The following is a 27,553-nucleotide window of genomic DNA, read 5'->3' as shown; positions in this document are numbered from 1 at the left end:
GCTCAGGTGACTCTGGAGCTCATTTGTGCGTGGCAGTGTTGCAGCGTGAGGGATGCCATACCAGCAGAGGAGTACATGGTCTGTCACAGATCTTCAGGTGTCCAGACCCTGGAAATCTTTAATAAGGAAGTCCAATTTAATACCTCTGTAGTGTTGGTGGCTTAGATTTAGGACGTGTTACCTGGGGTCATTTGCCTGCTTGATTGTGAGCAGGAGAGATACTTGCAGTTCTCTGGAAGGTAGCTGACATGCCCACTTGCAAGCATCAGACTTCAGTGTAGGACAAATTATGATGGTTGTGCGCTTAAGCAGTTGTGTCTGATTGCTGAGAAAGGAAATTTAGGTGTTGCAGTCAGTGTGTTTATGCATGAAGGCAGAAAATACAGTAAGCCACTTAATGCAGAAGTGACACTGCATATGTGCCTTTGAGCCTCAAATTAAATAGAACTTCTTTTATGTTCAAATAATCTAAATATAAATCACTGGCACACTCCATTGTATATGGAAAAAATATAAATCACAGCATATATCATATGTATTATGCTTTATAAATTGTAGCATACTCCATGAAGCAGACTCTCTTGGTATAGAAGCTGACTCTGACACTTCTAATAGGAAATGCAGGCCCTTAGGAGCTGTGGCCTGACTTCTTCTGTGGCATTTTTTTGGACACACCAAGTAATTTGTACTATACAAACACTGCTAAAGGTTGCAAGTCAAAGCAACAAGGTCAGAATTCCTGGATTCTTTCTCAGTGCAAATAGACAGGAGAGGTGAAGAAACAACCCAGACAGCAGAAAAGCAGAACAGATGGGGGAGAGATGACGAGAGAGAGTAAACACTGAGAGTATTTAGGAGATCTGTAAAAGATTAAATCTTTCATTGCGTCTCTACGTATGTGTCATGCATGCTTTACCCCAAGTGGATGTTTTCATGGATCTTCTGGTAGATGCTCTTACACGCTTAAAAATAAATCTTGAAGCTGCTGATAACCACACCTAGACATGTCTGACTTTTTTCATGAGTATTCTAATTGTGAACTATTCTGGAAAGGGTGATTAAATGCTTTGAATGTAACTTACACAGGAGATGTTTTCAGTATCTTTAGTTTTGAAAGGAAATTAGAAATGCGTAACAGTATTTCTCTTCTAATACCTGGGAAGAAAAATACCCCAAAATAACCCAACATTTAATGATGCAATATTTTTTAAAGCATCTTGCATCATATCATGCAGGAGCTCTTTTATTTACTCTGTTGATATTTGAGGAGACTATTGTATTGTATGGAGGAGACACTTGCAGTTACTAGGTAAAAGCTAAATAAAAATATTACTTGTTTTCTGAAGTCGCTACAAATAGCTTGCTTACTGTAATTGACAGCAGCTTGAATTTTGTCTGACCTGGATGGTGGGATAAACATCTAAAAACAGCCCATCACAAAAAATGAACAATCCAGTCTGTTAATACTGAAAGCTACTGTATGTGCTGCAAGAATTTCACTGCCACACACAGCCCTTTATTTCACTCTCAGAAAACTCATACAGAGCAGGCAAAGCTGTATTCCTTATATAATTCTCAGAGAAATCAGTCCCATTAATAGGTAAAGCTAATTTCCTCCAAGTCCTGTTCTTTCCAGCTTGACAGAGCAATTGACGCGTAGTTGCTGACTTGTCACTGCTGGAAGGTATTTAGGAAAGATCAGTTAGCTGTCCGAACACGCTTCATATGCAGTTTTAACTACCTTTGAAACATCTTGTCAAGTGAAATGTCTTTTTTTCTTAATTAGAGGAAGATGATTTAACGTGGACTGCAGTTGATAGTCTGTTTTGACTGTTTTATGTGTCTTTGAAATGGCAAGGGAAAGCAAGGAATTGAAGCTTTGGAACAAGTTTTGGCTCCTTCAGACCACTGCAACAAACTGGCAGGGATGGTCATCCCGAAAATATGAAGTTTTTACAGCTTTCTTGAAAACTGGTAATTGGATAGAGAAAGGGCACTCTGTTGCAATGTGTTGCTGCCTCTGAAAGAGGCACGATGTGAGCTCATCATTAATATAGGGCACTGAAAACATAGTAAGCAGAACTGGTCAGGAAGGGAGGTGTTGTCCGTTCCTCCAAGCAGATGGGAAAGGCTTGGCTGGAGCTGGTGAGTTCTTGTGCACCAAAATACAAAATCCATTAAAGGTATGCACGAATGTGTGTGTGCACTCAGCCCTCCTTTATTTAGATGCTTCCAGCACCAGCTGTTACTGATCTATACGCTAAAATTTTCATATCTAGAGAGAACTCTCTTTAGGAAAAAAAAAACTATTTTATCTCCAACTAGATAAGTGATTTTTTTTTTTTTTTAAATTACAGAAAGTTCTTTACCTGCTTTCACATTAGATGGCAAAAAGATAGCATTTTTTGGTATCACTTCTGAATTACCTTTCCTAACTAGTAGAGTTTCAGGTATCTGAATTTCATACTGCTATACCAAGGTACTCTTTTCAGCAGCAAGGCAGGCTTTTTGCTCTCTAGATTTGTTTGAGATCTGCATTTTAGTCCAAATGCCCATGATCCACTGTGATGCTCTTGTTACTCAGGTATTTTTAAAACAGTAGGATTTTTATAAACAGAACGAAGGGAGTAGAAATGTAAAGTAATATGCAAAATGAAGAGTTCAACCAAATTTGAATTTTTAAATGAAGTCAGGTAACCCATTTTTTCAAAAATGTAAAGCATTTGTATTTTCTTCTTAAAACTTGAGCTATTTGAAAAAGTAGTATGCTTTAGGGTGCATATTGACCTGTGGATTCAATTGTATAAGAAGGTAGTATTTTTAACGGAGACTTAATTAACAAATGAGGTGGTGACCTGAAGCTTTTCATCATTCTGATGAATTCAGACTAGCTATCTCTGGTTGCTTGTTCTGTAATGTGAACTATACCAGCAGATTATCCTCTGTGGAGTGCATAAAGAGTGTTTAAAAACTGGCAGAACTATAGTTGACTCCACCTCACACTGAAAAGCTAAAAAAAAAAATAAAATAAATAATAATAAAAAAAAAATAAAACCTGTCTACTGAATTTGAAGCATGAAGAAGTCAAGGCAGATTACAGTGTATTGCAATTACATAAAGCTAGAGATTCTATTTCATAAATAAAAAGTTGGAGCTACTTTGCTGAAAACATTGAGGTGGGTAACATGTAGTTCATGTTATGCAATCCCAGAGTAGTTTTGGTTTTGAAACTTGGTATACGTGCCTCGGTGCTCAGTAGGTTGGGTTGCTGCTTTATTTAAAAACAATGAACACAACCTTTTAGGTTGTCATTCTGTCATGAGAGGAGTCTGGAAAATGACTAAAACATAATTCCTTTTCCTGCAGTGTTTGTTTTTCCAACACCCCATTCAAATACACTTAGTCATATATAGTAAACAGATGTGAAAGTAGGATGTTCTGGTGTGTCTAAATTAAACTTCACCTATCTCATCAAGGATCTAATAATTTATACAGCCAAAAAAGGCTTTTTTTTTTTTTTAATTTTTTGATACTGTTTTCAAATAATTAATGTCATAAATCACAAATAGTTATGTTAGTATCATACTGAAAGATTAAAATGCCTGGACTGCTAGAAAGCTGTTAATGCAGAAAGTAGCTACTGATGTGTTTATAACTAACACAACATGTTCTGGATTAGCCTTCAAATTACAAACCATTATGTGGATTCTTCAGTTGTGGTTAAAAGGGCAATACTTTAATTTAGTAGATGAAGAACTCTTAAACAGACCATGGCATTATTACTTTTGTTCACCTGTAGATAAAACACTTACCCCAAGGCAGCATCTTTAAAAGCTCCAGGGAAATAGTGTTGCCAGCTTCACTTACCAAGTGCAGAGATTGTGAAAGTCAGCTACTACAGAAGTAATGGATTACAAAATGCTACGATACACAGAACACCTCATAAGCATTACTCTGTAGTGGGTATGAGGCAGCATTTGAAAGGCTGTCACTGTATAATGAAAGAGTGAGGTCTAAGTTGTTGGGAGGAAAAAAACGCAAGGGAAGTGTAAGCAAAATGTTTCCTAGCTAAAGCAGCTCACTGGTATACTGCAGAAGGAGAGGTGACATACAGCACTGTTAGAAACAGTGTACAGGAAGGCCAGACTACTGGGAACAGTTTGTATAGTAACTCATGACCCAGACTGGGAAGGAAGAGAGGAACTGGGCTTAATGCCTACAGCCTGCAACTCAGCAGTACTTTGAAATCGAAGACTCAAATCACGTTGAAAGCTTTGCAGAGAAATTGAACATTGAGCCTAGGTTGTCCTCAATAGGACATTGTTTTGGGAAGTTGTGTCTTTCTTTGCTACCTTAGCTAAGGCAATTCATCATTATTAAAGCTGTCCTATAAACAAGATGTTGAGTTTGTGAATTGTGCTTTTTAGCTATTAAATCGTCTGAAATCAATGCATACTAAGTTTACCCAGGACATGCCTCTTCTTAGTGAAACTGTTTCTTAGGTTTGGTTCAGAGAGGGCTTCAGAGCATTCCTGCTATTTGAGGTTACCTGGATTGAATGTCCCTGGAAGATCTGAGTATCCCAGAATGGGTTAACCCACTTGCACTGCAGGCATGATTGTGCTGAAGCCTGTATTTTTGTTAGCAAAAGTTTTGGCCATGGGCTTATCAAACAAAGCATCAATTCGCTGCGCCTGGAGTCTTTCAGTAAAGGCTTAAATTTGACAAATTTATTTTCCAAATTTGATGATCACAGAGTCTGTGTTTTTTTTTTGTTTTTTTTTTTTCCACCTCTAGCAACCATGGAAGATCAGACTTGTTGCATTTAGTATTTGAAATGCAAAAGCATGTAGGAGAACATACTTCACTTTTGAGAAATTTAAGAAGTTTGGGTGACTCCCATGAAGGCCATAAATTAGTATAAATACAGCAACTGAGGCTTGCAAATGGTCGGTGTTTGTTGTCTGGATAATTCATATGTATTTACAAGAAGTTGAGGTGGGCATGCTGTCCTACACTTACCATGAAGGCTGGTACCATTCCCAAATGAGGTTATCTGTTCTATGAACCTAGAAGTTTGAATCCCCTATCAGTTCCAGCTGATGCTGGAAAACTTCCTGAAGATTCAGGGTTGTGGTTGTGCCTATTGCAGGCCCTTCTCTCTGGCATGCTTGAAACATGCCTCTAAGGTGCAGGTTTCCACTGGGCAGGTTCTACTGTGACCAACTGCTCGGTGTATTTTGCCTTTGCCTTTGTACATCATTCTCTAAAATCCAGAAACTGAGCCATGCTTTAATCCCAACACATTAGTATGCAGGTTGTTTTTGTAGTATGAAATAGGGAAGCTTAATGTGTGATTGAACTTTTAAATACAGGTGAGGAGAAATGAGAAAGCTCAACGTTTGCTTGGCTTGTGAGGAAAACTGCTTGTTTTTAACATGAGAAATGAAGATATATTATATGTAGGAGATAACACTAGAGCATAGAAAAACTACTCGCATGTAATTATAGATTGCCAGTCTTAGACCCTGGTCCTTTAAGCAAATGTTGAATCAGTGTTTCTTGTTTGTCAGGGAAACTGAGTGTATTGCTTGAATTGCATGCTATATTCAAAGCTGTTTCTAGTTCTGGAAAAAGAAGAAACGATTTGAAAGCTGAGTGGCCTCTCAAACTGCCTTCTTTTGGAAGGAGTATCGCAACAATTGTAAATCAGAGCTTCCTCCAAAGGGTGCAGCTTGCCAGTTATCTTCATGTAGAAGGGCAGCACAAGAAGAAAGGAAATCCTTGGCTTTGTACTGCACTGGCAAGCACTGCTCTGCAAAAGCTAAGCCATCAATCAGTGTGTTATCAACTCTGTTTTCATCAAAGATCTGAAACAGCATCAGATGAGGCTCTCTGAAGAAAATTAACTCTATCACAGCTGAAACCAGGATGAATCCTCCTGTTATTCCATACCATTGACATTATGCACAGGTCCCACACTTTCTGGTACGTGTTTGTTGATCACCACCCTTTGATTAATACACAGATATCATCCCCTTGTTTTGGGGACCACCCCGTGGTCCCCCAAATGTCTGTACAACGTGCACTGAGGTCTCTGTATGTGACCAAGTTACTATCTGTTTGTGTGTTCTCCCAGGACAGGAGGGGCAGTGTGTTGTGTGGAGTTACTGGATGCCAAAACCACCTCGGGTCTGGTCACTGCTGCACTTGCACTGCTTCTTGTGAGGCTCATCCTCTCTTGGTATGAGTAGTTCCTGTGATGGAACTTACTATAACATGCAACGCGGATCATGGGTTACAACAACCCAAAGGTATACATGTTACCATCTCCACCCTGGTCCCTTTGGGCCAGGCTGCAGAGTTTGAAAAAGGAACTCTGGCCCTTGCTCCTGGTGTGGCTAGTGGCAGGGGTTCCTGTTGTAGTTTCTCCTAGGGGTTCCCTCCTATAACATGCTACTCAAATTGTGGGATGGGTTAACAACAGTTTAAAGGTGTATCTATTACAATCTTCACCTCTTGTCCTTTTGGGCCAGGCCTTAAGGTGTAACATTGCAATGAACTCCTCCCCTTGCCCCTGCTCCAGCCTGGGCTTGTCCCTTAGAGGTGTACCTGCTCCTGTATGGCCTTATACAGGAGCTACAGTCCCTTTAGAGGTCTGCCTACTATAATGTGGACTTACCCACAGTCACTGTGAGGTGTCCCTGCTCTGCTTGCTCTTTTTCTGTGTTGTAGTCCTCCTCGTGGCCACAGACACTTCATGGTGTTACAGCATGGTCTTATCCACAGCCACTGCAGGGTGTTCCTGCTGCATCTTGGACTTCTTCGTGGCCACAGACACTCAGAGGTGTACATGCTCCTGTGTGGGCTCATCCACAGGCCGTGGTCCCTCTGATGTGAGTTCACTCTGGAGCTCCAGCCTGTCCAGTAGAGCAGCACGGGGACAGCAGTGATGCCCTGTCCATGGGCCAGCCCTAGAGTGTGGCTGTGGCTGTTATCAGGACGTTCCCAGGCACAGCAAGGAAAGATGACAAGGAGTATGGCCAGCTGCTGAAGCAAAAGCAGTCACTGGCAAGCACTGGACTCTAATATACAGTAAGACAAGCAAGCCCCGTGGCAAGCACGGGAGCCTGCCAGTTGGCAGCTAAGCAGAAGTCTAAATTCAGTCTAGCATGCTCCAATCACATCTGTCATTGCTTTGAACCCTTGCAGCCCCATGCTGGGCACCAGAGAGGGCTGGTGGCTTAGCCCTGGCAGGCAGCTCAGCACCACATGGCCTCTGGCTTGCCTGCTCTCCCCTAGTGGGATAGGGGAGAGAAGCAGAAAGGTAAAAATGTGAGAACTCACAGGTTGAGATAACTTGAGGGAGCTGTTCCCCCCCCCCCCCCCCCCCCCCCCCCTTTTTACTCCAGTTTTATCATTCAGCACAGCACCATGTGGTGTGGGACACCCCTTGGGCCAGCCTGGGCCTGTTGTCCTGGCCCTGGCCCCTCCAGCTCCTGGTGCAGCCCCAGCCCCTCATCGAGAAGCTGAAACATCCTGGTCTCCGTGTGAGCACTGCTCAACAGCAACCAACCCATCAGTGTGTTTTCATCAAAAATCCAAACCACAGCGTTATACCAGCCTCTGTGAGGAAAATAACCTTATCCCAGGCAAAACCATGGCTGTGGTAAAAGCTTTCTCGAGACATTCAGGGCAGGCCTTTCCTACTTACGGCTCCTGAGGGAGCACAGCTCCATCAGAGCACATTCTGCTCATCGTAGTGTGTTCTCCAATGCAAGGTCTTTTGGAAGCGTGCACTGCATCTCTGCTGTGGTGTTTAAGAACACTACTAACATCAGGCCTGAAGGTATTTTTGGCTATTTTGTCCCTGTTTTCATACACTAGTGCACTTTCATTTAGAGTAGCTCTCATGTTTTTATTCTAGCATTTTATTTTTCAATTTTGCATGCTGTAGAAGTCAGATTAACAGGTGTACAGTTGTACTTGCTTCTTCTCACTCCATGAATACTTCTGTTTTTTTTTTGTACTTCTGATGATACCGCCCTTCGCTGAATATCCTTATGCTCTAAGCCATGCTTCTTGTGTGTTTTGCCCTTGCTCTCCTCACAGGAATAAGGAACATCTTGTTCCTGTTTGGTAGCCTTAGCAAGTAAGACTAGGTAAGCATTACATTTCCTGTGTTATTGTCCATAACTTCTTTTCATTGGTACTTTCAGTTTCTTTTGCCATTACTGGCAAAATTATTTAACCTGCTGCACCGGACTGCAGGCCTGTGTGTGACCCCCTCACATAGGTTTTTACATTTTCAACATAAATTCCAAGCCTGTCCCAGCATGAAGATCCTGAGCTCTGTAGGACTAGCATTTTATTTTCCAGCCTGTCTGGAAATCCGGAAAGTCAGTCTTCAGTTTGGCAGTTTCTGAAAGTGTTATCACTGGAAGTTTGTATCTGGAAATTTAAATGTTTTGTGACTTACTTCTTATACTGGTAGGTATGTCTTAACGTTCTTCGTAATGTTTTTTATTTTGCTTTTTTTTTTTTTTTTGCAGGAGTATATACTATGACTCTGTGATACTTAGTTTTTTTGTTTAATTTTCTTCTGTTTCATGAATCAAACCAGCTTATTCCATGCAAAGAAGTTAGTGGTAAAATGAGATACAACGATTACTTTGGATGAAAACGTTTTTCTGTAAAATGTCAGAGCTCTGTTGTTTCTCTTCATTTGAGTATTAATGAGGATTTTTTAAATAAGCCTGAAGAAAGATCCTTTTACAAAGTCACTTTTGTAGGTGTTATTAGGCGTTTGGTATAACTCAATTTTTCTTCACTTAGACTTGATGCTTTTATCAGATTGCTCCTCCACACAGCTTGCGATACCTAACACACTCAACACTGGGCTGTGATAATAGTTTTATGTTTTCTCATGTTTTAGCCAAGAATGTCAATATTTAGTATAAAGCTATCTGTAAGACATTCTGTGCCCTCAGATCCTAAAATTACAGCTGCAGTTGTCATTGCCTTGTCTTTTATGTACTCAGCTATCTGAACATTTAACAATGTAAATAGTAAAGATTAATACATGCTTTTTCCCCTTAAAAGTCAGGTGAGTGTTTGTGCACTGTGCTCAGTCACTGCAGCCACCTTTTGCCTTGCTTGCAAGGTGGTTGTGGAGGCAGATAATGCTCGAATGCTTTCAAATTGTTTTTCCTAGTGACAGCAATTTGAAGATTTGCTCTTTTTGGCTGTAGTTGCAGAGTTAGCTATCGCAGAGGAGGCTTTGAGGGAGACAGTGAATTCCCTTCACCCATGTCTGGTTACTTCCATGTAAGTAGGGAGGCCGTGACACTTGCTGCTGGATTTTGAAAGCTGAGTGGTCTGCCAGAGTCCTTTCTTGTGGAAGGAGTGCTGTGGCAGCTGTAAATCAGAGCTTCCTCAGCATCACAGAGATCTTCTAAGAAGTAGCATACATTGGTGATCGCTTAGTGTGGCACTGGGATCCTGGTGTGAGGTAGAGCAAGAGGCCGTTGGTGTGGATGGGCACAGGAGGCTCTGTCTGAACGCTTAGGAACGCTCCTTCCCTGGAGGTGTGACTGAGCCTGGGGGCAGTTGGACCAGAGGTGGTGGAGACGTGCTAAGGGCATCTGGGCACTGGCTGCAGGTGGCCCTGCTTGAACAGGGAGGCTGCACCAGATGGCCTCCAGAGGTCCTGTCCTGCCTCCGCTGTTCTGTGATTCTGTGACCTCAGACCACAGGGCTTATTTGGATGCTTATTTGGAGTCATTACCTGAAAAGCAGCTGATTACTAACACTCATGTTTGATGCACTTCACTGTGGTTAGGCTCAGGCAGGCTGTGACTGTGAGATCTCAGGTGAATGAACTTCTGAGTTACTGATCTCTGAGCTAGAGGGATGAAACCAGACAGGCAGACTTCTAATCTCTAGGGTCTTTTGCAAATTAGGAAGATTCATCAGCCCCACAGATATAGCTTAGCCATTTAAAGGCTTTAACTTTCCATTTGTCTTGTAGCTTAGTGATACTTGCTTACTTGTTGGAGTTGGATTCAAAGAGGAGACCTTCACACATCTGATACCTGTTCTTTATCCTGGAAATTTTCAGCCAGTCATCAGGATACCAGTATCTTACTTGATGAGCATTCCTTCTGCATCCTGAAGCTGTTGATGAAATAATAATTTATTACATCTAAGACAAATGTAAATTAGAGAAGAGACTTTGTTCCTCAGCAATGAAATTACTCAACTCTCTCCTTGTTAGTAATAACAGAGAAATGCGATCTGATGACTCGGCACTGATGTTGGGAGAAAAAATGCCTACAAATGGTCATGCAAAGATTCGCTGCTTTGTCATTGTTCTGAGATAAAAGCTCTCTTGGACTAAGCTGAAAAGTAGTTTGCAGACAAATTTGGCAAATAAATGGGGTAAATAAAATTGCAAGATGGAGGCTGTGCTTTGTGTGGGGAAGTAATAGCTTGTGGAAATAGCAGCCTGAAAAAACGAGTGCTGCAGCAACAGTCTGCACGTCAGGTGCTTGTTGGTGGCAGTATTTTATTCACAGCAGATATTTCCAGAGGAGGCATGAACGAGAGCCCTGATTTAGTAACCCTGTTGATTTTTTGAGTGCAGTGGTTATTTGCTGTGGATTTTTCATCCTTTCTGGTAGTAAAGCAAGGTCAATTTGTTCTCCAGGAAGGCAATTGAAAGTCCCAGTTCTAGCAAACGAGACCTGTGGTGCACAGGGGCAGATGTTGTCTGTGGGTGGCAAATACTCTTACTTCCTGCCTTCTTTCCAGACTCACTGGCTAGCATGAGGTTGAGAACCAGCCCAGCAGTGGGCAGCACTGCGACTGGCCGTAGCCTTACGTACTCTTTCCCTACCCACCCTGGCACCATTCAGCTTCCCAGTGCAGCACCGAGCCGTTGAAAGAGGTGTGCGGGAGCGTGCCAGTATTGCAGCTGGGAGTAGAAAGGAGAGGTCAATGTGTGAGACAATCAGCGGGACAGGACACCCTGCATCCCAGCAAACCATTGCTAATGAGCTTCGCTGGGATGACCTGAGAGCTCAGTGGAGATGTGTACTGGTTACCCACAGGCTTTATCTTTGCTTGTGACCAAGCACAACTGGCAGCTACTCCTGCTGCCTGCCTGTAGTGCTGTTGATGGCGGCCAGGCAAAGTCTGGGAGCTCTTTCTGTTGGAGGTTTCTTGAGCCCAGCTGTGAGACCAGTGGAGATGCAGTTCTAGAACAGCCAATTCCATTCTTCTCTGTAACTTTTTCAGCACTGATCTTTGTGCTTAGCTCATGGTTGGATTTCTTGACATTGATAGGTGTCAGATGAAGAAAGACAGCATTTGTTGGGTATTGGATTGCAGTTAACTGGTGTTGTCGTGTCGTGCCAGTCCTCTCCCCTTCACTGCAGGGCTCTGTGGTGTGGGAATCTGTACGGAAATAGGATTAGATGCGGCTGTCTGGCACCACTTAGTCCTGGAAGGATGTGCAGCCTTGCATAAAGGCACATGAATAAATTGCTGGAAGTGCCCATTCAAAGCTTCTGGCACTGACAAATTTCTTTACTCTAGGAGAACTTTTGTTTCTGCACTGGTAGGTTGGTTTTTACTGAATGGGAAAAGGAACCAATGACAGTATAATCATAGATTAATTCAGGTTACAAGGAGTCTCAGGAGGTGATCTAGCCTAGCCTACTGCTCCAAACAGGATCTCCTTCATTAGGAATGTATTTATCAACTCCTTGCACTTAATATCATCCTTTTTTGTTCTTTCTTCTGCTTCCAAATTGGGGTTAATCTGCACACTGACATGTATTTGGCAGTACCAGCACCACATGAACAGACTAAATAAGTGAGGAGAAGAGTGGATATATAAAGTTGGTGACTGAGACTTGGACAGAAGCCTGTTGCAAAAAGTCTAATAATCAGGTGGAAATCTTACCTACCTGCCTGCTCATTTAAGCCTTACCCATACGAACTGACAGGTGTCTAAAGAGTGCCCTCTATTTAAATTATTTTGTTTCCAAGAAGAACAAGAAAAATGGTGCCAGAATGCAACTGCTAAATTATTGATACAGATCTGAAAAATGTGGTCTATCATCCAGGGAGCGATACTGCAGGCAGTACGTGGCTTGACCTTAAGTTTTGGGGGTCTTTTTTGTTTTGTTTTGATGCAAGGGAACTGTTACCTTTGTCACCACTTGGCAAGCTTCCACTTAAGCTCAAATGCAATTTGAAGGTTAATGCTCTAAGTATTCAAAGATGCATGTTTTAATTATCATTCATGTTGCTTTTTCTGTTCTCTTTCTCTATAGCACAAAGTTTAGAACTCTTCAGGTAACTTGCAAACTATTTGAGTATTTTCATCACGTGGTGGAGGAATGTAGTTAGTTAAGCTGTTTGATGTAGATTTACTTAGAGTTTAAATTTACTTAGTGAATTCAGGGAAAGCAAAGTGTCTGCTGTGGCATAGAAGTCAGTGTGGTATATTTGTTTGTATGTTTGTGTAGAGCCCTCAAGAGGTTGATGCTGTGGCTGTGTAACTACTCCAACAAGTGAATGTAAGCTGACCAGTATGTATATAGAGATGTAACTAATGGGATGCTTATAAAACCAGACATCTTTATGTTGATATAAAACACATAGTTTTTAAATAGCGTCTGTTTATATCAACCAAGAGTACTTAATGTAATGATTAACTATTTCGCTTTCTGTCTTACAGCTTGCCTTGAAGGGATCTAATTACGCTGGTCTATTGGAGCGGCACCGCATTCATACAAAAAATGTGGAGCATGTTGTAGACAGTTTACGGTAAGAATATACAGATGTTAAGAATTTCAGAAACAGTGCAAATATCCATGGATTGTATAAAATAATGGAAGAAAGCTTTGTGTGACAAGCCCTAATAAAATGGAATACTTAAAACAGGATGATGCAGATGGACGGTTATTCCTGAAACAAATGTGAACTTGCACAGTTCAGCTAACACATTTCATTGCTGTCTTGAAAACAAATGGAAAAGGTTTAAAAGGTTTGTGTGAGCATCGAATGCTTAGAAACCAAATACAATTGTACTTAGTCCTTAATTACCTGTTAGTTTTTCAGAAGGATGTGACAAGGAACAATATAGGACACATTCAGGCTTTTTCCTGCACTTTATAGGAACGAGAGGATAGAAGTCCGTCTTGTTAAACGTCGAGAATATAATGAAGAGACAGTTCGGTGGGCAGATGCTGTTATATCAGCAGGAGGTATGACTTTATGGAAAGGAGGTATACGTTTCAGTATGTTTTCATAGATATGTTTTTCAAATAAGTTTTGCAGGCTGTGAAGCATCTGGAGATGTGCACATCTTGAAAATAAATGGCTGATAAAAGTGTCAGAAAATATGAAAAAATTCAGTGGTTGTGGCTATCCTTTCTTCCTCTCATATCTGAAATTTGTAGCACTAGGAAGTGAATGGCAATGTATGGCCACTTAGGAAAAGTTTGCTATTATCTTGTGCAAAATGGTGGAAATTGTGGAATTTACTGTAATTTTCAACTAAAGAGGATAAAACATTTGCTTTTATATGATTATGAGTAGCCCTAAACCCTACTCTGTTAGGAACATGAGTTGGAGACTAACATACTTGCTTTTTGTCCCCCTTCCCAAACTTTTTTGCTCATTTTCATTGCAGCATATCTGGAATTGGTGGCACAGGTAGAAATGTGCAACTTCTGAGCAGCCTGTGCCACTCCTTAGAGCTTATTAGACAAACCAACAGAGCAGCTAACCTGATTGATTCCTTTTAACATCAGATTGCAGCACTTCATTCAGTTTTATTTTTGTGACTTGCTGCAAATACTACAGTGCGTTGCTGTGTTCTCACTTAATGTTCAGTCATTCATGGCAGTAGGCTTGAATGCTGCCCTGCCATTGTCTTCTCCCTACTGGTCCACTTTTCCCTCAGTTATTGGTTACTACTCAGAATAGGTCAAAGGGGATGTGTTCATGCCTGAAGCATCCAATAATACTGTTACAGATTTCAATGAAATCCTCAAGGTTAGAGACTAAAGTGAGGTGTGAATGTATAATTTCTCTTACCAGCTGATAAACATAACAGAAAGCTCCATAAATGTCTTTCCAAACTTGCTTCTGCCAAATTCAGTTGCCAGGGCAAGTATAGCTGTCCAATAAGTAATACTTTTTCCAGGCACATTTATTATCTTGAATTCAGTTGTCAAAGGTGTCAGCAGTTTTCTGGTCCCGTTTTATTTTTGTGCCACTTACCTGTTCAGTTGTTGACACAGAAGCGTGTTAACAGTTGTACTGCGATATATGTGAAACTATTTTGTTTGGAATATTATAATGAGAAGAGAAACTAATATTCTTTGTTTTGCTTTTTGTGTAGGTGATGGCACAATGTTGTTGGCAGCCAGTAAGGTCTTTGATAAATTTAAACCAGTTATTGGAGTAAATACTGATCCTGAAAGGTAAAAACTGTTTGGGAAAGAGATACTATGTTTAATGTCAGGCATAATATGCATCTGTTTTCATGATGCATGTGGCATGCCTGTGGCATCTGGTAACCAATGCCTGTCTTAGTAGATTGTAGATACCAAGTGAGCCTGTTGTTTTATTACAAAAGTTTCCACGAGTTGTCCCCCCTCATCTGTGAGGACATTAGGTAGCATTGGATAAGCACTGATGTATTCAACTGCCACAGCTGTTTTCATGTTAATGCAGCTGTACTTGGAGCTAGGTTTATTACTGAGCAGTAGCTTGTGGCTGGAGATGGTAGTATAGACTAGTGACTGGAAAAGGGACTTTCTTAACAAAAGCAACTAAATGTGCTATCTGAACATTCAGAAACTTAATTTCTTTATGAAGATGAACCCTACTGGAAATCTGTTAGGGTATGAACAAATTAAATTTGTTCTGATTTTGTTGGGTAAACCGTTCCAGAACTCAGAGGACACCGTCTCCTCAGCCACTTAATGGCATTTAGTTGTCCTCTTATAAACTCCCATTCACCTAGCGATAAGATTGATTTGGGCAGGTGGATACAGTGTATTAGTACTGCCTGGTTGGTATAACCTTCAAATGGATGGCAACTGAAAACTCAAAATTCACCAAGGCTCTGTCTGACGAGATTTCCAGATTTAGATTTTTGCATCTGATATTTCCAGTTAATCAAATCTTAGCAGATAAGAAAGCAGTGGCCAAAAAGTTTTAATTCTTTCCATACCATATTCCTTTTCCAAAACTTTTCAAATGCTGTGAACAGATATTCAACAGTATCAAGTCTGAATAACAGGGTTCAAATAACAAGTGCCTTCAAGTTATCAAATATCACTCATGAAAGGGGAGCAGTGTTTAGTCTTCTGGCTTTGACGTGAGATTCTTTTGATCTTAGGCATGTCACCTACCTGTCTCAGTATCACCAACTTATATGTAAATGGAAAATACTCTTTCTAACTTGCAGGGTTTATTAAGCTTGAATTCTTTGCCTAGAACTATGGTGACAGGTGCTATATTAGTACCTGTGTATTCTTGTGGGTTGACCTGCTGAACAACTATTTCTTAGGGGAAAAGTGGAAGAAAGATCCTGATGTCTCACATGTACATCACAGGAGCTGAAAGATGGGTATTGTTGCTAATGTACCATGTATGTAAAAATAGTATGGGATCATAAAGGTCAAAAGCCTAGCTTTGCTTTGGGTAACTGAAAGAGCTTGCTTGTTTTTTGTGTTGTTTTTTTGGGGGGACCAAAATACTGTACTTTTTCATCATCCTTACTCCTGTTTGCTTCCAGATCGGAGGGTCACCTGTGTTTGCCTGTAAGATACACACACTCATTTCCTGAAGCACTACAGAAGCTTTATCGTGGTGAGTTCAGGTACGATTCAGTGATCTTTGGTTTTACAAAACATGTTGATTGGAAAATGCATAATAATATGTGATCCATAAGAAGCAGATGGTGCTTAGTAAAATCTTAATGCCTCAAGTAATTGTCTTTAATGTTTACTATGTTGAGAAATGCATTTGTGGTTGAGAGAGGGGCTGGGACCACAAAGGATAAAGCTGATAACAAGTTCCTGGAAAAACTGCTTTTGGTGTGACCTTCAATAATTGATTTATTTTATGAATTAGCATATGCATAAATGAGGAACTGTAGTCTTGTAAAAGATGTATTGGTTTACAGATTTTAACACTCTTAACCGTTTGTAGTACAGTGATGGGCCATACTAATAGAAGCTAATGAAGTCTGTACTATTAGGAAGTGGTCAGTTTGATGCAGATGGTTGTAGTGATTAAGGCAGAATGGCTTAAATTTTATTACCAGAGTAGTGTTAGGAAAAGCTTTTATTTATGATAAAGGTAGCTTGATGCTTTCAATACTAGATACTCTCAAAATAATGATCTTACTTAAACTAAGGAGGAAGCAAGCTGAATTTTAAAGGACAACCTAGAGTACAGTTTTTCATAAACTCTTATTTAAAAACAAACCATTGTTCTGTGTTGTATTAACACTCTAAGATACTTCTGTGATGGCAAACAAACAACAGAAGTAAGTTATTCCCATTAAAATACATTGCAGTTGCTTTTTTTTGTTGTTATTGTTCATACTTATAGCATATTTGATTTGTAGCTTGTTGTTGTATTTGTGCCACATAAAATAATTACAGAATGAGGTGAATACATTCAGCAGAATTGATTATAACTAACTCAGTGGGTTTCAGTAGCTTTACTAAATGAGAAGGTAGTTTGAAATCAAATATTCCCGGGCTTAGAAAACAGCAGATTTAACTTGTGATCTTGCTAAGTAGTTTGGTTAAACCTAGTAGTGCTAACACAGGTAAACTCCCTTGATACTCTAACCACTTGTAATGTTTTGTTGGATGCCATGTTAAATTTTTGTTGCTGATGCTCCTGTTACTGCTCTTAGGGAGCTTAAGCCTCACCAGAGTGAAACAGAAAGGATCTTTCTTTCCTTTATTTTTTCAGAATAAGTGTGACTTGAAACTGATGTTCTTAAGCAAAGACCTGAGTGGGTGTTTGACTTGGCAGTTCTCAGATTTATTTGGGCCTAAGCAATCTTTTTAATAGGAGGATAACTGGATCGACTTGTCTGAAAGAATTTCTGTTGGCTTAGAGTACCATTAGGATGGTGAGGTGCTCAAGACTGGAAATGAACATTTTTCTTCTTTCCTTGTCCTTATCCATGACCTTTGTGGAAGTCATTTTAGTGGAAGAATCTGTGTAAGCACTTACCTTGTTTTTCCATGTAACAACTAACCTCACTGATTTATGAAGAACATGCAATGTCAAACTGCCCTTGTTTCTTTTTATGATGGTAAACAGTGTAACAGGATCTCAGAATAGAGATGCAATAGTAGGCTATCTTTTTATAATTTTATAGGATTTCTGCCTTGTTCTAGCATGAATATTCTGAGGAAGCTAATGTAATGATATCCACTGCAAGCTGTTTGCCTGACTACCTAAAGCCATACTTAAAAGTTAAGGGTAGATAGATAATTTTTCTAAGGATGTGTTTGGCAAGGCTCTAGAATTATGACCTCTGGGTTTGAGGTCATCCTTTCATCCCTTCTTGGGATGAAGAGAGTAAAGAGACTTTAATATATATACATATATTAAAAGTCAGATTGGCATGAACTGTAAAAACACTGGAAGAGAGGATTAGAATCCAAACAAATTTTGAGGCATATTGAAATAAATGGTTTGCTGTTCAGTGCAGAGACACTGAAGTCAAGCACAGAGTGTTGCAGTTACTGATTAGCAACTCAGGTGCATGAACATAGGATGGACAGTGACAGGTCACTGTTTCTCAGGAAAACACCTCATATTGTACTGATTGCAAACTGAATGCAAATTAATGTCAGTGTTGCAGAAAAATCAAATGCAAGGTTGTATGGACACAAGTCATAAGAAAGATGTACAGAATAGTTTTTCCTCTTTATCCAACAGTGGTAATGCTTCAGATGGTGCACTATATGTAGATTTCATTATTTTTATTTCAGAAGGGGAAGAACAACTTAAAGCTGATGGGAAAATGACCCCAGAATTTCTAGAAAATTTTGCACTTGCAGGTGCATGAAAAAGAGTTGTGTTAATTCAGAAAAGGTTGAGGGAACTTATTGTATAGGTTTGAAGGCTAAAGTTACTGCAAAGTTGAGATGTTGTCTTAATTCAGGAGACAATGAGGAAAAACTAGTAATATATTTTTATAAGGCCTGAGTTTTCCTTGGTGTAATTTTCAGGAAATATGTAAGCGGGCTACTGTCATCCAAATACCAACAGCATGAACTGGGAAAAGATGTGATTTGCTTCCTTGTGATTTGCTTTCTGAATCAAAACTACTATTTCTATCTTGTTTTATGTAATCTCTAAATTATAAGAGGAAAAAGGAATTGATTTCTAGGAAAAAAAAACATAAAAATCTGAATGACGTAACAGCATGCCTTTTATATACTTCTTTCTCCATCTTAAGTACTCTTAAGCACCCTAAAGCTCCCAAGCCAGGAGAGATCATTAAAATTAGAGGATGATTATAGGGCTTATGAATAAAGGGATGGATAGAGCTGCTTTTCTGGACATCTATGAATATAAGCAAAGTGTTAGAGAAAGTAGAGCAAGTATTAATACAAATATATTCATTATAAGGTATTTATATGAATATAAATTCCTGTGAGCTTGTTGCTCTCAAATGCATTGTATCAGTCATGAATTCATAAGACAGAATCACATTTCTAAAAAAATAAATGTTATTATGTATAATGTAACATTTGCAGACATCTTTTGGTCAATGTCATCTTATTTTACACACAAAAAACATCAGCTAACAAATAAATGTATTTACTTTTGGGGATGATTAACTTTATAAATACAGAAGTGATAGTGGAAGCTATAAAACTTGAAATATGTCCTTGAATATATTTAACTTTTAATCTTAAGATGCTCTGCTTTGAAAATGAACCAGTGAAACTCTTGTGTCTTCAAGACAATCTGATCCTACCTAATTCTATAGTAAATATTTTGAATACTGACACAAACTTTTCTCCTCTCTTAGGTGGCAGTGGCGACAAAGAATCCGACTGTATCTTGAAGGAACTGGTATTAACCCTGTGCCTGTAGATTTACATGAACAGCAGCTAAGCCAAGAGCAACACAGCAGAGCTCACATAAATGAAAGATTCCAGGATCAAAGTAGGTTCAGGTCCATCACAAGAATATAATCACTTTGCTATGATAACTTTGAATAGGAAGTAGATTTTTTTTTTCAGAAGGGAATATTGTCTGTTTCTATATGTTTATTCTGGACTATACATTTAGAACTACTTTTCAATATAAACAACTTATATAACTATCTTGAAATAGTATTACCTGTTGGCAGAATACCTGAGCTTGTTATTAAATGGTCTCTTGGGGTTACCACAGGAACAATTTACCGTGTATCCAACTGGTCCACAACAAATGCATGTGTGGGGGGGAGATTGCATATGAGGACTCTTAGCATCTGGTGAATTTGAGGTAGATTAGCTCACAATTGAAAAACTGTCACTCTGCCTGCAAGCAAATGAGAAAAGAGAAATAAGAATATGTCAGTGGGTAATTCCTAAGTCATTAAACACCTTCAGTTGTTCTCTTTATGGTGTACTGAAGATCACAGAATCACAGGATTTCTAGGTTGGAAGAGACCTCAAGATCATCGAGTCCAACCTCTGACCTAACACTAACAGTCCCCACTAAACCATATCCCTAAGCTCTACATCTAAACGTCTTGTAAAGACTTCCAGGGATGGTGACTCCACCACTTCCCTGGGCAGCCTGTTCCAGTGTCCAACAACCCTTTCGGTAAAGAAGTTCTTCCTAAGATCCAACCTAAAACTCCCCTGGCTCGACTTAAGCCCATTCCCCCTCGTCCTGTCACCAGGCACGTGAGAGAACAGACCAACCCCCACCTCGCTGCAGCCTCCTTTAAGGTATCTGTAAAGAGCAATAAGGCCACCCCTGAGCCTCCTTTTCTCCAGGCTGAACAAGCCCAGCTCCCTCAGCCGCTCCTCGTAGGACTTGTTCTCCAGGCCCCTCACCAGCTTCGTCGCCCTTCTCTGCACCCGCTCAAGCACCTCGATGTCCTTCTTGTAGCGAGGGGCCCAAAACTGAACACAGTACTCGAGGTGCGGCCTCACCAGAGCTGAGTACAGGGGGACGATCACCTCCCTAGCCCTGCTGGTCACACTGTTCCTGATACAAGCCAGGATGCCGTTGGCCTTCTTGGCCACCTGAGCACACTGCTGGCTCATATTCAGCTGACTGTCCACCAATACTCCCAGGTCCTTCTCTGCCAGGCACCTCTCCAACCACTCCTCTCCCAGCCTGTAGCTCTGCTTGGGGTTATTGCACCCCAAGTGCAGGACCCGGCATTTGGCCTTGTTGAACTTCATACAGTTGGCCTCAGCCCATCGGTGCAGCCTATGCAAGAGTCAGTGCTTAACTTGTCTGGCTCTGCATTTCCTCACTGAGAGGTCCTGATCAACATGAACAATTTGTTAGCCCCCTTTAATTACCTGCAATATAAAGTCTAGCTCTTTGAACTTGATTCAGAACATCTGTTAAGTCATTGTGAGTGAGTTCTAGAAGAGACATCTGTGTAGTTGCCCATGAGTTTTCAGGGAAAGCAATATCTGAAAATGACTTTGGTTCAAATACTTGTAGTCTCCAGTAAAGAACTGTAACAGACTTTTCAGTTGAAAAAGTGGGTCATTGAAGAAAACTGACCACTGAGAACCAACATCTAGAATGCAAAACAAGGCAGCAAAGTGTGTCCCCCAATGAGTGATGAGTTGGTTTTGAAAATTTGCATTTTTGAGCTTTGATTTAACACTGCTCTATTCAATATCTGCAGGATCTGACATCTCTGGTCCACATCTTTTACCTGTGAGAGCACTCAATGAAGTCTTCATTGGGGAATCTCTTTCATCCAGGTATGTGTAATTATTTTTTGTTGCAGCAGGACACAATTAACTTCATTTCTTTTTATGGCACTGCAATGGGCAATCACTGTTGAGACGTCTTTGTTCTAGACCATGAATAAGACTGATGGGATTGTTGCTGGTTACAAAGTGTGTGTTCAGAGATTAAGTGCAGTAATGTTTATTTTTGTTACTCTGTTTTCCAATGTGGCCATTCCATCCTTCATTATTTCTGGCTGTTATTTTCTCTTTGTTGTTTTACTCCATACCTGACTAGTTCTTATCTAATCAAATACCTTCAATTACTATCTTTACCATGGACTGAAGATTTCAAAATCTTCAAAATTCTGCATCTCTTCTTTCTATAAGTCTAGCGTGACCAAACTGAAATACTAATAACTTCTCCTTTCTGCCTCTCTGTCATTAGAGGCAAAGGTATAAGCCTACTTTTGTCTGAAACTGTGTTGTTTCAGGAAAATGTCTGACACTTCCTTATTTAAAGAAAACAGTTTGTATCATATACTGGTACTGCATTATGCATGATACCTTTACGACTATCCTTTCTGTCCTGAAGATGAATGCATTTCTGTTAGCCAAATGATAGCAAGAAGAATGTGGGGAAATGTGACTGGGGCTGTGGGAAAGGAATTAAAACATGATTCTTGATCAGGACTTGGCCAAACTTTTACTTGTATTTTATATTCCCTCTCCCTTTACACTGTCTGTCTTTTTTTTTTTAAACTTTAGTGTGTAACATCTTCTTGTGTTTGTACAGTGCCTGGGACACTGTGATTGCTGCTGGAAACAGTATATATGTTCCATGAGTGCTTTATCTTCCATCTGGACTGCAGCCTCAGACTGGCAGAAGGAATTAGTCTCAAACAGATACAAATTTTGCTCTCTTCTAACTCAAATATAGTTTTTTAAGATTCTAAAAGATTTATTTAACATGCAGTGATAGAGGAACACAAAGCTCCTTTCCAACACTTTACAGTAGTCCTCTGCTTCTGAATGCCACAAATACATTGTGCTCTTTAGTTCCTGTATATTTTAGAAACTATGTGGAACACAATGCGAGTAGGAACAAATCTCTAGTAACACATTTTGTGGTAATAGAACTTGAAGACTTCAATAATGATGTCACGCAGATGGATCATGTTTTTAAGGCTCAAATACATGTATACTGTATAAAGAAACAAAATAACTCTAGGTGCATCTTTCAAGGGCTTATTCTTCATGCCAGTTAAGAAATCAGGGAAGGCGAAGGGAACAAAAAACACCACCTAGCTTGTTTAAAAAGAAAGTCTTAAATTGAATCAAGGTGTGCATCTGTGTCCTTAATTTGCTTTCAGTTCTCTTATCTTCTCATCTTCTCAAGGGTGCACACAATGCTCTTTATCACCAAGAGTGTTAAATCACTGTTTAACACCATTGTATTCTTAGTCTGTCCAGACCAAAATGTTCATCACCAAAGGATAATTCACTAAGCTCGTTTTATTAAGAAGGGTGAAGTTCAGTCATGCTGAACACAGTGAACATGTGTTTCTAAGAGGGTATCCATTTACCTGAGGACTATATACTGTTTGTATTAGGCACTATAAACATCAATAACTGTAGTTCATAAATGTATGTCTGGATGTTCTGAAGCTTATGGGAGAGAGGCTTTCTGGTTGCAACAAGCCTAAGATTAGGAATCCCCTGATAAATAATACCATGCACAATGATGATTGTGCCCCAAGACTTACTACATCTGAGTTTTAGGAAGAATTTACCTTGGAAGGAAACGTAAGCCTGCTGACTGTTGTAAAACTAAAACTGTTCCTGAAGAATCACAGTGGATTTTTAATTATTGAAGTGATCAAGAATTCAGCTTGAAGCCATGTTATTACTTAGTGATGCTGGAATTTCTTACATCTTAGTGTTCCCTGATGTAATTTTGAGACCCAGTCACAGCATAAGCACAGTTTATGCAGTAGTTCAACAATTATGCAAGGAAGGTAATGTATTTTGTAGTTTCATTTGTAACTCCAGCAAACCCTGCTTGTATGCAAAGTTATTCCCAGATGAACCACAGAGTTCTTCACACAGAACTTAATATGAAAAGTAGCTGAAAAAAAATGCCTAAAACTTCATGCTACAAATCACTTTTTTTTGTCCATTATGAAAACCACCGTAAAACAGCGTATCAAAAGTGGCTGCCAAATCAGAAACACTGTACAATGCTTGTGAAATTGCCATCCAGATTTGAAACTACCCCCCTCTAAATTTTCATGTGCCTGATAAGGCTGTGTGTTCTGTCTTATTCAGGGAGAACTTTAAGTCCTGCAAACCCAGTTTTAAATTCTCGCTTCATAGGGCCTCCTATTATGAAATATCAGTTGATGATGGTCCTTGGGAAAAACAGAAGAGTTCAGGACTCAATGTGTGCACTGGAACAGGATCAAAAGCATGGTAAGTACATGATGCTGCTTTGATACAAAATACTATTTTAGATAAGCTAGATGCACCTATTTTGCTGAAGCATTTTGTCCAAACTGAGTTTCTCTTTTACCTTAACTGTAACTTTGGTGAAAGAGCTTGCACACCCCATGTAGAGATGAGGGCTTGGGAGTGGTGATGGAAAGACCTGCTCTGACTGGTTGGCAGGGCATGTCCAGGGGTTCTCTGAACTAGTCTTGTTGGTTAAAATGTTTAGATGAAACAGTTCAAAAAGCCATTATAAAAATCTAAGCTTTAATGAAAATTGGAAAACATACTTGGAAATAGTATTAAGTGTTCTCTGGCACATCTATTTTCCATTCTTCTTCCAAGCTTCTCTTTCAAACTTAAATGAAAAGGGAGTCTCTTTGCCAAAATATTGCCCTTAAGTGCAGAAGAGTATATTTAACCAGAGCTGTACTAGCTTAATCAAAGGGGTAGATTTTCTTAACTGCAGTTTAAACAAGCTTCAATACTACAGACAAGTCTAATCAATTTAGTTTTCTCAGATGTGTGGGAAGTGAGAGCCTCTTTCATTTGGAAATCTGGCTATCCTTATCATTTAAAGTTGTATAACAGGCCCTGGATTTATGTGGCAGGCTAAGATGGACTAAAACTGAAGCTTTTAATGAAATTCAAAAGTGAATATTCATGCTGTAGCCATGGTTACTGGACTTTACTTTTCATTGTAATTCAGAATCTTGTATTCAGTTGGCATAACTTGGTCTTGGAGGCTGCCAAGGATGAAACTCTCAGATTGCTAGGAGAACTTTCCTAGTGTTCAGTACCTTGGAAATGTACAGCCTTGGTTCAAAGCTGTTCTTAGGCATTTCATTTGCTTATTGTATGTTCTGTACTGAGCAGTCTCAGAACCAGAGACCAAATTCCAGGATTGCCTATTTTTACTGCTGCAATTGGTGTCTGCTCCTGAACCTCTCTAAACACCAAGCTTGCTGGGTGATCTTTAGTCTGTGGTTTAGGGGCCCTGCTGGGGTTTCAGTCCTCCTCACCCTGAGAGGCATTTAAATGTCCAAGTCCTTCTTCAGCTGCCAAAACTCGTACAAAAGGTTGTTAACTAGTTAGGGGAGAGAATAACTTCAGACTGCATCTCAGTTTCTCTTGTGCCTTTATTCAGGTTTGCAGGTAGGCAGTAAGTGTAAGGGGAGTAGCCCTGGACAAACATCCTTGGCACATCTATAGTCTATTATGTGTATAGTGGATGTCTGTTGCAGTCTGAGGTGTTCTACTACCACGACAGAAGTGCTGACTGAGGATTGTAAGCTCCACTGAGAACTGTGCAACCGAGACATTCACAGTACTACTGCACAGGGGCTGCAGTTAGAACCTAAATCCCTTCTGAACCTGGTCCCAGGAGGGAGACTGCTGTCTACTCAGACTTAACAGCATTCTTTTTTTTTTTTTTTTCTTTGTCTGGAACTTAGTCCTTTATCTGTATGCAAGGTAGGTTTTTTTTGTTCCCCACCCTCAATTGTATTGCTTAGCAAACAAGACTTCTACTTCTCTGTCTAGGTCCTATAATATTAACAAGGTAGCAAATCAAGCTGTTGAAGAGGTCCTTAATATCGGTGAGTGAACACGTGTCATTACTGGCTAAGTTTACAGAAAGATACTCCTATCTAATGGGGGCTCTTTCTTTCTCTTGGCTCAACAGCTAAAAAGCATGGAAGCTTGAATACGCCACTGAACACAGAACTAATACAGAAAGGTTAGTGAAAAACTCTATACTTCTTTAAGGTATCGTAAGTCTGACTAGTTCATTTTTGATTGTACTCTACTACTCAATACTGCTTCCACTATTTTAGTGCTCTTGCAATATTAGTCTTACAAACATTATTTAGGAACATTTGTTGAAATGCTTCTCACCTTTGATATTAAAGCACTAATTTAGACTTCCATGTGTAGATCTTCAAGAGAATTTCAATTCTCCTAAGATTTTAAACAGCATTTAGTCACCCGAAGAGAGTTGGTGAATGTTAGTCATGCAATAGAACTGAAAGGAACCTTTGGTAAAATTGTATCATCTCAGAGATGAAGGCTATTAAGCATTTGGCAAACTGCTCTTTCCTGGAGAAATGTGTGTTTCTGAAAATAACGAACTTTCTCTAAAAAAAAAAAAAAAAAAAAAAACAAAAAACCTTAATGTCTGATTTCTGTTTACAGTAACAAATGATTACAATGACTCCCTGCTGTATAGTCCAGAAGAACCAAAGATGTTTTTCAGTATTCGAGAACCGATTGTAAACAGAGTTTTCTCAAGCAGTCGGCAGCGTGGCTTCTCTTCAAAGTAAGTGTTGGCTGTAGGAGTCTGAAGAGTTTTTTCATTGTATAATTTGTTGAAGTAACACAGGAGTTTCACTTGAAATGTTTCAACTACCAGTTTGTGTTTTGAGGGGCTTGAGTATTCTTGTAAGAACAGGAAGAAAATGTTTCCAAGCTGGATTATGCTTTTGCAACATTTGATCCATGCACAAACTTAGAGAGTAAAAGAATCACACTGTGCCCAGCTTTGGGTGTATGCCATTTCCCCCACTACGAGACAGGCATTGACAAACTGGAGTGAATTCAGGAAGAGGCCCCTGAGATTTTTGGGGGGCTGAAACACATGGTATATGAGGGAGAGAGTCAAAATGTATTTTTGTTTAGCCTGGAAAAGACAAGACTAAGCAGGGGAAATCCAGCTGCTGTCTTCAGGTTACAGAGGAGACAGACTCTCTTCAGAGCAAAAGAGGAGGTGGCAACAGCCATGATCAGTAGGATATAACAGTCCCATAGAACATAAGCAAATATTTTTGAGTGAGAATCAGAGGTCAGGCAGTAGAACAGGTTGCTGTCCTTGGAGATGGTCAAAACCTGACTGGGCAAGGCCCTACACAACCTAATCTGTCTTTGAAGTAAGGCCTGCTTTGAGTTGAAGGATTAGATGCACTTCCAAACTAAACTATTCTCTAATTCAGTCATTTTAATTTGGGACTCTTTTTGTGGAGCTCACCACAATTAAGTAAATACAAACACATGCAACTGTTAATTGTATGTTCAGATTAACTGTGTTGAGAACAATACAGTGTCTCAGTATTAACAAAATGCTAATTCAACCTTTTATGTCAAAACAAATGTTTAAAGGAGCCTTGACTTGGAGACGCCTCCTTTTTGAGCCACATCAGTGTTGCAACACTTTATGACCCAGTAATAAAAGAAATCTGTCTACTGGGACTAATTATTACTATATTTGAGGCTCACTCTGTGCAAGTCATGTCTTTAAGTGTTTACTGCTTCTTAGTCATTTTGATCTGGGAGATCTCCAGGTTGAGTAAATCTTAAGAGACTGTAAGAAGAGAGGTTAGAATAGGAACAAAGAACTGGATTATTATCTGGGGATGCTACAGTTTAAGCCCTGTCTTTATTTAAAATAGTCATCAGCATGGGAAATACTATAAAAACTGTATTGGAGCAACAAATGTCTGTGTACCCAAAAGGGGTATCTGCCCATTTTTTCTTCTTGAAGTAGTTTTTGCTTTTGGTCACAGCTGGTCTTTAGCTCTTGGTGCTAGAGATCTTGCCTTTTCTGTTCTTTCTTTAGTTGCACAGTGAAATGTAGGAGTAAAATGTGCCTCCAGGTTCTTCTGCATTGTTCAGACTTGGCTGTGTTGTACTGATGCACAGACCCATTAAGCTCTGACGCTGTGGCCATGCTTCCAAGTTTTTCATCTTTGTGAAAAATGTGTCTTCATGAAAATTTAAGTCACTGGAGTAATTGATGATTAAATCTTAGAGATCAGGAGATTATCTAGACCAAGGCCTAAGTCCTGAACAGTCAAGCACATTCATGTGAGATTGCAGTCCTCAGCTTTTCTGAAATCTGTGAGTTCCCATCTAGCAAAGTAAAAAAAAAAAAAAAAAAAAAAAAAAAAAAAAAAAAGTTTGGAGAACTCCATATTTACTACTGTTCTCACTTCCTACATATTTGAAAGGATACGTTCTGACAGTTGAGTTAATTTCACTTTTAATGATGAGTGAAGAGGAAGATCACTAGTAGCTTTATTCTGTCTTGACCA

At 39.8% G+C, this 27,553-nt stretch overlaps 1 protein-coding gene across 2 annotated transcripts in view; it reads left to right on the top strand.

Moving 5' to 3' along the window:
- The window catches only part of NADK2 (NAD kinase 2, mitochondrial), a 31,551-nt gene that overhangs the window by 2,137 nt on the left and 1,861 nt on the right, over positions 1 to 27,553 (top strand). The window contains exons 2-11 of one of the 2 annotated variants that reach the window (XM_084503779.1): positions 12,749 to 12,837; positions 13,189 to 13,277; positions 14,420 to 14,501; positions 15,824 to 15,907; positions 19,100 to 19,236; positions 20,936 to 21,014; positions 23,358 to 23,453; positions 25,011 to 25,066; positions 25,153 to 25,206; positions 25,662 to 25,785. In XM_084503779.1, coding sequence (XP_084359905.1) covers positions 12,749 to 12,837; positions 13,189 to 13,277; positions 14,420 to 14,501; positions 15,824 to 15,907; positions 19,100 to 19,236; positions 20,936 to 21,014; positions 23,358 to 23,453; positions 25,011 to 25,066; positions 25,153 to 25,206; positions 25,662 to 25,785 — 890 coding nt within the window. Of the gene's footprint in view, positions 1 to 12,748; positions 12,838 to 13,188; positions 13,278 to 14,419; positions 14,502 to 15,823; positions 15,908 to 19,099; positions 19,237 to 20,935; positions 21,015 to 23,309; positions 23,454 to 25,010; positions 25,067 to 25,152; positions 25,207 to 25,661; positions 25,786 to 27,553 lie in introns of both variants that reach the window. The other variant, XM_084503778.1, reaches the window with a different exon arrangement.

Source organism: Aythya ferina (genome assembly GCF_964211825.1).
Source record: "Aythya ferina genome assembly, chromosome: Z".
Taxonomy (NCBI): domain Eukaryota; kingdom Metazoa; phylum Chordata; class Aves; order Anseriformes; family Anatidae; genus Aythya; species Aythya ferina.
This window is presented reverse-complemented; position numbering and strand designations above follow the sequence as displayed.